This window comes from Podarcis bocagei (assembly GCF_964188305.1).
Source record: "Podarcis bocagei genome assembly, chromosome: 3".
Taxonomy (NCBI): domain Eukaryota; kingdom Metazoa; phylum Chordata; class Lepidosauria; order Squamata; family Lacertidae; genus Podarcis; species Podarcis bocagei.
In genome coordinates, this window is record NC_138127.1 from 48,060,399 (window position 1) to 48,073,330 (window position 12,932).

The 12,932-nt window shown below is 37.4% G+C and overlaps 1 protein-coding gene across 10 annotated transcripts in view; it reads right to left on the bottom strand.

Annotated features, from left to right (window-relative positions):
• NHSL1 (NHS like 1) overlaps window positions 1-12,932 on the bottom strand; it is a 142,952-nt gene that overhangs the window by 11,288 nt on the left and 118,732 nt on the right. For 8 of the 10 annotated variants that reach the window (XM_081187845.1, XM_081187846.1, XM_081187843.1 and 5 more), the window contains 2 exons: window positions 8,798-8,990; window positions 3,254-3,385 (listed from right to left, as the gene is read on the bottom strand). In XM_081187845.1, the coding sequence (XP_081043971.1) occupies window positions 3,254-3,385; window positions 8,798-8,990 (325 nt within the window). The remainder of the gene's footprint in view (window positions 1-3,253; window positions 3,386-8,797; window positions 8,991-12,932) is intronic. The other 2 variants (XM_081187848.1, XM_081187851.1) reach the window with 1 other exon arrangement.

Consider the following 12,932-nt stretch of genomic DNA (forward strand, 5'->3'; position numbering starts at 1 on the left):
ATCTCATCATTGCCAATGGTGAACTGAGAGTCAAACCATGAACCGACATTCTCTTGATGTTGTCCATTGCTGAAGGAGATCGGTACTAGTGAACTGTCTTTCAAGGAATGTTGTTTGCCACCATTATTATTACCCCAACAAGCTTGAAAGTCACTGATTTGAATGCACTTGAGATCACTGCACTATATACTTAAATATATATCTGCACTGAAATTCTATCAAAATAGCATTTTCTTCTGTCCAAATTATGCTACAATGATGTAAAAAAGAGGTGGGGGAAAGTTTGGTATCTGAAATGCTGCAGCTCTGCCATTGAAAAATGCAGCCATTTTGGACTGCTTGCTTCTGAGCAGCTCTTGCGGGTTTTTTATGGCATGTCAGATAAGGAGCTCCCTTCCCAGAGCCTTTCAATTCTCTTAATTGTTGAATGCAAGTGGACTGTGAAGAGTAAGGTCATTCTTCCCCATAAAATTTAATAGCTGTTTAAGTCATATTCACTTCTTGTTTTTCTTGGCATACAACAAAACACTGGCATTGGAGAGAATGGAGGATGGAGGGAAAGTTAAGGACAATGCCATTTATGAAACATTAACCTGCTTTCAAATAAAATCAAACCTTTACACATGTTTCTGTGCATTTTGCCTGCTTTTAAAGTTTTCCAAAAAGCATAAACTGAAGCCCTGCTTCAGCGAAGTCAGTGTGGTTTTAGCTAGAACTTCAAGGCAGCTAGAATTTGACCTTTAGACTTTTCTTTCTACCACAATGGGCTCAAGTAAGAAATTACATTATGTCCCTTCAATGCTGGCAAGCAGCTTGATAATTCTCAAAAGCAGAGTTTTATCAAAATGACTATAGGCACAAAGGCCAATCAAGCAAGAAAGAGAGGACTTGTAAGAGAGGTTTATTTATTCTATATTGATCAGCATGAGCTGTAACTGAAAATAAACACCTTCTCTGTGTGATCTTCTAATGTAATCAGTTTCCTGAATATGATACAAATTCAGATTTTTCCAACAACAAAAGTTGTCAGTCCGTAAGTTAAGTTTCAGTTACTAAATTCCAAGTTATCATTGTAACTACTGCTTAAATATGTACTTAAACTAATGTATTTATTTGTGGCATTTTTTTTTTCACTACTCAAAGAGACTCAAAGCACTTTAAAATATATATTGTAGCGTAATGTTTTTCAAAAAGTATTTCTGGCATAAATGGATACTTTTAATATTCTACTCATGTTTCTCTTATTCACAGAACTGTATGAGGAATCACGAGAACCTGTCAGGGGAATTGTGAGTTTCATATTGACAGATTATGAAACCAGAGATTCGTCTCAAATTCTTTAACAGAAAATTAAATGCCAAATTATGTAAGATATTATTAATTGGGAAAGTATAATAAGATATCTTGTGCTGAAGAACAATCCTCAAGAAGAAGCCAAATTGCAAACTGCCAGTTTCCCTTCAGATCCCTTCTTGGCTGCAATACTGGGCCTTACCCTGCCCTTTAATGCTAGGGCAAGTAGCCCAAATAGTGTTGTGCTCCTTCCATGTTGAATGATAGGAAAACACCATGGTAGATATCATTCACTTGCTTTAAATTACAGGATAAAGTCCAACAGTGCAGTCCATAATAGGCTATCAGGAGCAGTGGGGATTCGCCCACCCTTTCAGTACCCTTTAAAACAAGGAGAGAAGTTACACTAGCCAGAAAAACTCAGCACAGAGCTATGATGGTTATATTGCAAACTGTCTCTTCTGAATGTGAGTAAGCAAGCATGCAAGCACAAGAGCGGGAGCCAAGGGCGGTAGCTGCCAATATAATGAAGTTTGGGGGTCAGGAAAAAGACTACTGGGTTCTTCAAATACCAAAGGTCAGGTGGGTAGAGGTTTTAGAGGAGAAGGAGCAACCAGAGGTTTGCCTGCACTAATTTGTAGGCCAATGGAGCTCACCTACACCGAAGCTACAGAAGGAACACAAGACATCATGGCTAGGGAAAAATGTATAGGAAGTTCCTTTAAGTCCCACAACCCAATGGAACTGCCATCAAGTTGCATGCAACTGGCATGACTCCATGCCAAATGAGGGCAGAATTTCACCGGCACCATTGCAGACACCAATAAAACTTCTAAGACATTTGATGAACACTGTAACTTGCACTGTGCATGGGTGTGTCAAGTAATTTCTGCATAGCAATTCAGTATGTCAGCACAAGCCTTCCTAAATGTGGGTTTGTGGTGCTATGGTGTAAAATCAAAGCTTCCATGTTGGGAGATGGCCACAAATACATGGATTTCAAAACAGCCATGCCACAGCTACTTGAATATGCAAACTAGATGCCTCAAGCAGGATTTCAGGGAGCCTAGAATGTCTACTAAGCATTCAAGTGAACAAGCAGGAAGATCATTGTCTGAAGTTGGCTATGAAGAGAATAAAAGCTATCTACACTTTTGTTGTTGTTAGGAATGATAAAAAATTGAAGTGACAGAATACAAACAAGGGTCTAGCCTAAAAAGGGCCTTAGCTTATGCCCATTACATTGATGTTTGCCAAGAAGGAATGGCTGGGGATGAAAGTTATTTATGGTTAAGTTCTTTGGTTAAACAAATGACAAATCCAGAAGACCTCAAATATGATAATTGCGTAGTGAATATTTATGTTCCAAATATGGACTCTCCTATAGCATTTCACAAATGTTTGAGCCATTTGACTGATAAGACTTATGATCAGATGGTAAATGGGGAAGTTTTTGATGAGATTCTGGAACTAATTTTAGACAGCAGTACTACTCCTCCTAGTAAAATCCAGTCTTCAGTGAAGAATGAAGGAAATGTGAGACTGATGTGCTCAAATTTACTGGTAACTGTAAGATATATCTTTAAGACCAAAGGAATAAAAACAACTGAAAACAACCCTAAAATTCTTATAGATTTTTACTGTCCCAGTACACGATTTCAGAAAATTGCAGCTTTGCATGGCATTCAGTAAATTCAGTTTGTTTGTTTGTTTTTTTGTTTGTTTGTTTGTTTGTTTGTTTGTTTAAAAAGATGGAACTTTAATTTCCAGGCGGGCAAAATGATCGGTTTAAGCATACACTATTTATTCTTTCCTAGTGGTCAGGCATACATTCATTTTAACTTTTAATAGGCTATCAGACTGTATTGACTTCATGAGCGTGGGGTAAATGTTATGAGTTTAGTCACAGTAAGCAAGATAATTATTAATTGTAATGGAATACAGTTCTGATGAGCCATACCTAGCTCTCTTTGGATGTTGTCAGGGACTCCTGTAATAGTCTTTCTCCTTTTCACTTTCTTCGGCCGCCTTACCACAGTATCTGTGTAAATTAGAGACCTCCGTATGCTGGCTTGGCGGTCAAAATTCTCCCCTGATGTACAGTAGAACAAGCAAAGCACCATTACTTTCAAGCACGCTGACATCATGCACTTTCTTCCACTTGCTTATTATAGAAATGAAGAAAAGGCATTAATATATGATGTTAGCTCAGTCATACAGAGTGGATATACATAGAAGGAAAAGATACAGCATACTGTCACTTTAAGGCTTTACAATGGAAGGGATTACATGCTCCTATCAAATACATTTGTCTCATCACACCAAATCTTCATCTAATCTAAACATATCAGTGAGCCATTAATGGCAGCGTTGGACATTTATATTTACATTATGTCCCAGCTTACCTTCTTATGAACTTTGAGGAATGGGGGAGAGAGAATTTATGCTTTTGTTTTTGAGAAATGTACTGAATAGGTACATTTCGTTTTCTTCATTTTCTTATGGCATGGCTTGGCATGGCTAATGACTTCAACGACAATCCTAAATATGCTTAATTGGAGGTTTAATTTAAATTAGTGGACATGAGGCGGATATGAAGCTAATGGAAGTGGATGTAAGGTGTGGAGGTCAGTTTGGATAAGTGGGTTCCTGGAATGATGTCAGAGGTTTGAGGCCTCATTGCTTATTTATTTACTTAAAAACTGTATATCACTATTCATAAAAACATCAGAACTATTACAAAGATATTTTCTGAGGGACTGTGGTTCTCTTTTTTCCACTATTGTAAGCTGTTAATTTGGAAAATGACAAATCATTTAACATTTAAATATATTTTCTTAATTGACTGCATTAGCTCGGTAGCATGGAAAAGTTTTCAGGAGGTGTTTCAAAAGTTAGAACAGAATATGCCTGATGAACCTCTATTGGCAGAACTGGGGTGACAACACAAAAAGTTTGGTTTATTGCTGCTATTAAGCAGCAGGGTGGACATACACTAAGAACATCCCTAGACTGCCTCTTTTGTTCAACACCAAATGTAGGCCCTTATATGTGTGTTTTAGTTTTTTGAAACCCAGACTCTAAGCATAAGTAAAGTAAGATGATACCTCTGCATCCAAAACTTTTTATACTGACAGTCATAAGAAATCTGGCTACTCTCCCCTGCATTTGAAACTTCAGAGGAACTGATTGCAGATTATTTATTATATGACTACGATGAAGTTTTATAATATCTGAATGTCTTAGGTATTTTTAAAATGAACAAACAATTTGAACTGAAACAGTGTTTCAGTAAGCACTGCTGTATTTTGCAGTGAATTTATAATGTTAGCAGTGTTGTGAACAGCCTTGGAACAGTGGGAGAAAAATTAAAATATTAAATAACAAACATGACTGAGTCTAAACAATGTTCTGACTTTCAGGTTAGCCAAAATTTGATGTCTGTTACCTCTGAAAATTTACTATATTTAAATACAACATTATATGGGGAGGGGGGAGAGAGAGAAAGAGACAGAGAGAGACTGATGCAGATGGAAACAGCTCCATCATACTGTGAAACCCTGACAGAGGTCTCACTGTCTCTTTTTGGTTGGTACCAAAGAGCCATGCCAAATGCCAGTAACATTTATTGAACATAAATTCTCTATATAGACTTCAGTGTCACAGAACTGCACCCTGGCTATATTTAGTCTTTAAAGTAATTTTGGCATGTAAGCAGTATATGAATTAATCATCATCATCATCATCATCATCATCACCATCATAATAATAATCTATCATTGGGTGATACTGCATTTTCGCAATTGACTGAACCCACCATTAAAAGTTTGTGTGGTGCACGCAAAACAAGAAAGCCTTATAGTTGACCATTTGCTGTATCATATCTGGACCCAGCAGCATTTCTACAGGTTGAACAGCTTCAAACAAATTCACTTCTTTCAATGAAGTAATAACCTGGCCATTTCCATTTGTTTAAAATTTGCATCTTGCTTCATTTGAGATGCTTTACAAATTATCTAAAACATACAAGTGATTTTAAAATCTCATTTTATTTTCTCCCCCTTAACAAACTTAACATTCCTAATATTCTTCTCAAACCTATAAATCCTTAGGGCGGTAAATATAGAAGTGCCTTTAGGAAAAGCTCTGTTTCACTATGCTTCTTTCTGGGAAATAGGTAGGTATTTGAATTCTTCCGAATTCTATTTTAAACATCTAGATAGCCAAGTTATTTCTCATTGAACAGTGCATTTGGTATTTGCTAGACATTGCTGTGCGCATCATATGTGACGTCCTAGGAGTCTTGGACCAGAACGCTTCCATTAGATTGTATGGCATAAGGAAAATGACTTTTAAAAATTATACAACAATGCACTTGGACATTTCTAGATTACAGGAACAAAGACTAGAAGAGAAATGTTCCATCCCTAGTTGCCAAATGAAAATAATTGCGTTTTCCCTGAATAATCATATTTGGGTTTAAAGATACGATGTGCTTGTTAAGTGAAACCTTTGAAACTCTAATAGTAGATGAGGTTAGTGAGGAGAACTGGGAGTTATAAAATTAAGAGTTTCAGACCAATGGCCTGCTATTAGGCATGCCAGGGGGTTAATTATTTAATTATTACGCTGAACCGCAGCCCTCCTATGTCACACTGGAAAAGCTACTGAAGCTCCTCTGAGTAGTTCACCGTGTAGCTTAGACCCTGAGAGAGATAAGAACTGAGCCTTGTTGGGAAGAGGATCAAAAGCCCCATCATGCACATGGAAATAGTGGCAAAGTTGTCTATTTTGTACCAAAATCTATCAGCGAAGGCACAAAGTCAACTTGTACAGAAATATTTTTTTAAGTCAGCATATTTATAGGTATTATTCTTTACCAACCGCTAATTAGTTGGTAAGGAAGTAATATTGTTTCACGTAGTAAGGATACTTTTTACCGCTCTTCTGCTTCACCAGAGTTCTGACTCAGCTTGCATATGTGATAAAAAAGTTATCCTCACCATTTAGCAGGTTGCTACAGGTAAGTGGTTTACCAAGTTTCTGTATACATACTTTGAGAAGTTACCACTTGGTAAACAACTGTCTGCATTCATCCAAAATCAAATAAAACCTGTTAGGAAACTTGTGTGCAAAAACTGGTTGAAAGTTTTAGTTTTTAAAAATAAACCTGTATTTAATTTTTGTGGTGGGTTTGTTTTTTTAAAAAACAACCTTTTCAGTAGCCTTCTCTGGCCACAATTCAATTTATGCACTTGCTTAAATTTATCTTGTTCATCAAGGAACAGCCCAATGAAGTCAATGGTACTTAAGTCTGTGTTTCAGTAATTTGCAGAATGAAGCCCTTTATCTTTTATTTATGACTTAGATGCGCACCAGCTCCTATTATCTTCCTTTGTATCTGGGTAAGACCCACACCCGACGACGCCACCTGTTCCTGGATTAACAATTAGAGCATGGTGTTCAATAGATTGGCAGCATATGCTTTTTAAAGACTAAAACTTTGAGTCTATCCCTTCCAGAGCAAGCTCAGCTCCTGATGACCCAAGAAACTAATTCCACTCCCAAACATGGATAGCCAGTCAGCAGCTTTTCAGATTAATGCAATGCCCCAGCACCTTCAGGTTACTCGCCAGATTTACAGTACTACAATCTGTCCGACTGAAAGAGCGCTGCCAAATGAAACCAAAGCAGGTCTCATCTGTTGTGCAGCCAAGTGAAAGGTTTTGGTCTGTGTTCATTATTAATTAATCTTTTTAAAAAGGCACTTGATTTATTAAAAAGCACATCTAGGGTTAATATTTTATTTCAGACACATCAATATTTTATTGTGGCGAATAGCCCAATCTACTACTGCTGGTTTAGACAGCCAAAAATATTATCTTGCCATTTCAAAAAAAGGAGAGGGGAGAGGAAAGTATACAAATACCTGATTTCTAGCGCTTACATCAATTTAAAGATATGGTTAGAACTAAAATATATTTTTCCCCTTTTCCTCTCCCAGCTAAGTACATATCAAAGAGGATATTTCACTGCAAATTTTGTCTTACATATATTCATTCAAAAGGAAGTCACACTGTGTTCAATTGAGCTCACAATGCAACCTCAGTTTCTAAAGTGTAAAGCAATATGGCTCAGCTTCAGTATATCCATTGAATTGCCCACCTTTCACCCATCTCATGTCCAACCTTTTGTTTTTACATACTTTGAGAGTTAAAGAAGATTAAACTGCATACTTTTCTAAATATACTGCGCTCTTATGATTAAGCATACTGATTATTTCTCTGTCTTTTAACATCTATGCAATTGAAAGGCAGCAACTTGGACTGGGAGGAACCCCAGTTTGTTCATTTGTGTAATGAATTAAATGCGCAAAACCATTTCTCTTTTAAGTTGTGGCATTCAATAATATCTTTTCATTTTGCATTTCTAATTACTTTCACGAGCTTCTTATTTATCCCAGACAACTGTTTTATACTGAAAATCTTGCTAAAATAAGATGGATGCCAGCGCTAAGTGGTTATTAGCAATCACATAAGGGAAAGGCGTGCCCAAGTTAAGTGATTATTAATGAAATAAAGTCAGCTGCCTTAACAATGTAATCAAAAATATCTAATTGAAAGCCTAAAGCACAATGGAAGTCTATGCGGCATAACTGAAGTTAACTTCTTGTGCCTCAGACCAGCTGGAATGTGGCAATGTGGTTGTAATTTAGTAATTGTGCCATGGCCCTTGGGGTCATTTTTGCACCAGTGAAGAACAACCATGCTGCAGGAGAAAGACAAATCTTCTTTGTTAATGGAACAGGAGTACAGTTCTGCATTTCACTTTCCTCCTCCAGTGGATAACTGAAGTACAGTCATTGTACAAAAGAGGCGGATATTCACATACTGTAAGTGGATCTTATCTAAGGCTTCTTGAAACCTTTTAAGCTTAATATAGCAGCAAACCATTTCTAATATGAACATTTCATCTTTGAAGCTAACACAGAGCATTTCGTTGTGACCGAGAAAGAGGTTAACATAGGTTTCATCTCAAAGGTCCTGAAGAATATTCCATACAACAATATTTTTTGCCACAGATGAGCATGTAGATCTGCTGGCTTGGGCAAGTTTCTTAATATTATTCATAGACTGAAAAGCAGAGAGATCCTAAAATCTTAAGAGAAAGTTATTGTAGAAAACATTTTGGGTTTTGTGCTCTTTTTAAATCTCAGTATATATTTGACCATGCCACAAGAATCCTTTTGTTGGGGACCCACTAAACTTAAGATCTAAGGCTGAATGTGTGCTCTTACCGATATTCTTCATAATTCCTGCAAAGAACCCTGCTCTTGAAAAGTGTAGTAGTAATTTAACCAGTACTTTCAATCTAATCAGCCTCTCATTTTAAGTTTCATCAGTACAACGGTTCGCAAAACGTATTTTCAGACAAAATAAAAACCAATAACCAATTGAGATCCCTTGCTCTTTCTCACCACACAGAAACAAAATTAAAAGCCTACCAGTTACGTTAATTGGTATAACATCAGTTTGGACTGCTTGAGCCTGTTGTCGCATTTTCTCCTCCGGGGTTGGCAATGGAAGTGATTTGGTCCAATTTGTTTGAGTGTTGATATCAGAGAATTCATTTGAAACTGGTGTTTTGGGTCTCTTGATGCTAATGAGCTTCTCCTCCTCAGGAGAAGGGGTCGAACACTATTAAAAAAAGGTACGCTGTAAATTCAGTGCAAATATATTTACCTTACTTATTTATCTTTCAAATATAAATTAAAGCACTCAAAATAGTTGTGATGCTTTTGCCTTGGCTACATCTAGCAAAATATGAATTAGACAGACCTTGTTCCAATTTGTACATAAGGAAAGGTTTGTACATCCTCTTTAGCAGTAATTACAAATACTGAACCGATTTCATCCAACATCCAATAGGTTTTTTTAAAAAAAAAATCAATAAACGTATAACCCAATTAAGCACATGTTAAGGAATTGAATTCAATGTGACAGGCAATCCTATGCACACTTACCTGGGAGTAAGTACTACTGAATACAGAATACTTATGAGTAAACATGCATAAAATCTAATTATTAAACTTGTACATAACTCTTTTTCTCATTGGAAAAGAAGGGACATTATGCAGAACCATATACTAAATTTACGTATAAAACATAGGAATTAATACTGGTCTGTTAATGATATACCAAGAACTCTACTATTTTCAGTAGGAGTTTTAACAGTGCTATAAAATACAGTGCTTCTAGTTGCCCAAAATCCCAAATATGAAAGAATGGATTTACAAATCTTGTAAAACATTTACAACTGAAATGTCAGAAGAGATTCTTCAATGCAATGACCAAATCTTAGGGGAAATGGCCCCTCTTTTGGTATCCCTGACCTTAGTATTAGGATAAGAAGCCTTCTGTGCCATCTTCTTCCTTTGTACAAAGGGGAAATTTGCAACTGTGACTCCACCAAATCAGTTTTTAAAAGGTCTGAGTCACAGAGATAGAAATGCAAACCAAAATGATATGCAATGGTTCATTAGTGTGTGGCTTTTGTTTATCTTACTATTACACATGAAAAAAAGCTTGCTCTAGGCTCAGGTGCCAAGGGAGTAATACTTCAAGCATGGTGCTGTGTGATAAGCCCCAGTAACCTACTTTTTATCTGGTTGGTTGACATTGTCAAAATGAATAACTGTCATGTTATGTTGACCCAGTGTATCGTATTTGGAAACCCAGCTGCCATTAGCCAGTCACCAGGGGCTCTTCGAACATGACAAGAGACAGAGACATAAATGTATACAATATAACTTTCCTTCTTTTTCAAGGAAACTGCAAATAAAGCATATTTTAAAAGCAATTGTGAGGCATGAAGCAAAACAAATCACACACATAGGCAGACAGGTAAATTTATGTCTGAATCCTTGTTATACAAAACAAACAAAATTCACAATTTCAACACATGGGAAAATAAATCAGCTGATCCGATGGCCAATAAATAATAGACCATTTAAATCAGGCATAGGCAAACTCGGCCCTCCAGACTTTTGGGACTTCAACTCCCATCATCCATAGCTAACAGGACCAGTGGTCTGGGATGATGGAAGTTGTAGTCCCAAAACATCTGGAGGGCCGAGTTCGCCTATGCCTGATTTAAATAGTCAGATCAGCTACTCTGACAAAACACTGTTCAAATGTTGTTCAAGTTTTAGTGCATACAAACATTTTGATACAATCCAAGCAGCAATTGTTTCCTTCTCTTGTGTACAGCTGGGTGATCTCCAGATGTTTTGGTCTAGAACTCCCACCAGCCCCAGCCAAATGGCTGTGCTGACTGGGGTTAATGTGAGTTGTAGGCCAAAACATCTGGAGGGCACCAGGTTGGCAAAGCCTGCTTTAATGCATTAAAAAATCCTCCAGGTCCTGGGATCGCTTGGTTACTCACACCTGGCTCTATTCTCAGCCCTGATGGAAAACAACATTTCAAAAGTATCTCAGCCAAGGGTGAAATTAATTACAGAATCATAAAATTGTAGATGTTTATGGCTGGGGCAGCTGAGGTAGGGCTTTGACACTATCTACCAGTCAACATCCTGAAAACATCAGCTCTAGAATTTCTAAGACCTGTGTATGTCTGAAAGGTGTGCATGTGTCTTGGTTATCGAACATAATCCGTTCCGGAAGTCCGTTCAACTTCCGAAAGTGTTTGAAAACCAAGGTGCAGCTTCCGATTGGCTGCAGGAGCTTTCAGCACTCAAGCGGAAGCCGCGTCGGACGTTCGACTTCCAAAAAATGTTCGGAAACCGGAACACTTACTTCCGGGTTTTTGCATTCAGGAGCCAAAACGTACTAGTACCAAGGCGCTCGAGAACCAAGGTACGACTGTACTAACTTCTTGCAATGGATGCATCCCACGATGCGGCCCCCCACCCTGCCACAGTCCCTAGTTTTGCCCCAGAGAGTTCCTGTGTTCTGGCTGCATTCCCCAACAAACAGCTGGGAATGAAGAATCCACTCTTTGAATATTGTTATAGGTCTTCGGGTATCAGAGTTTTTGGGTGCTTGGATTTATATCAAAATAGCCAGGTGAGACTGTGAATGGCCTAGCCATTAAGCAAGCAAAAACAGAATGATGACTCATCAAGAAAGTCATGGAGAGGGGTGAACCCCCCACTCTGGGCTCTGGGTAGTTAACAAAAGACAATGCCAGAGTGGTGAGGAGGAAGTTTCAGAACTGCAGTGAGGGGTTATGTAAGCTGAAGGGAAAATAGTTGCATTTAGAAAGCAGTTTCAAAGCTGGAAAGTGTGGGTTAGAGCAGAATGGGGTGGGCAGTTTGAATCCAACGTTACACCCATGGGACGAAAAGGACCCGCTTTGGAGTGTAATCCTGGGAGTTCCTCCATTGTAGGTTCATGTTGTAAATGAACCATATATCATAAAGACTCCGCTGTAACCCCTGGAATCTTGCACTGCTGTGAAAACTGGAGTGGTGTGTAACAATATGTTCTTAAATGACTATTTCAAAGGCAGGCACAAGTCCCAAAGGAAATAACAACTCTTCAGAATAAGCAGCAACCTGAATTCATTGCTCCAACAAAGCCTATAATAAAGAAACCAAATAGTATGCAGATTTGTGGTGGTTTAAAACTCAGTCCAAAGATTAGTGTTAGAAGAAAAGGAATGAGAATGAATAGGAAGCGAAATTAATATTATTCTTATGTATTACAAAGAGTAGCACAGTTTGGTTTTCATGCTTAATTGTATTACTAAATATTATTTTTCCCAATGTTATACTGAGATGGTTGGATTGCTCAATAAATATAATAGCAGTTATTAAAAGTTTCAAATTTCATTTCAGTAAACTGATCTTTTAAGATTGTCATCTGAGATTTCTGGATTTCTACATGATCTCTGAATAGAACACGGTGGAACAAAAACATTATTTGTTTTCAGTAGAAGAAAGCATATAGTAAGGATTGAAAAAGGAATGTTCAGAAATGAGATTAGTGGCATTTTGGTTGTTGAAGCCAGTAAACAGGGATTATCATCCTCTTCCCACTCATCAAATGATAAATCTCATTATCAGAGTGGGGATAACTTGCATCCACATCTAGACCCTGGATGCCATTCATCCAAATGCTGTGTTTACTTTTTAAAAAAGTTTACATTTGCAACCATTGCAAAAGTTGATGGAGTCTTGAGGGGCAGACAAAAATGGGGGGGGGGGCTGGATTAGGCCCTTGAACTGGAAGGTAGCCACCCCTGTCGTAAAACATGTGAGTTAATAGGAACCTAATAGACACATTCACTCTCGGATTCAATACTAAGATGTTTTGTTTTCCATTTCATATATAAATCAATATATAGTTTGTTTGATCTGGAATAAATTATTGTAAAACAGCACAACAATCCAAATTACAAGAACATTTATAACAGTTTGTAAAGTTAGTAACTATTCCCCGAGAACAGAAAACATTAACAAAGTATGAGCAGTAAAAAAGGAGTTAGTCCATTAAATATACAAACTGAGGGTTCTAGATTGACAACTACTGAGATAAGGATAGAAGCACACAATGTTAGTACAAGATTTACCTTGAAAAAGTGAAACCAACAATAGGTGAAAATGTAAAAGTAAGATT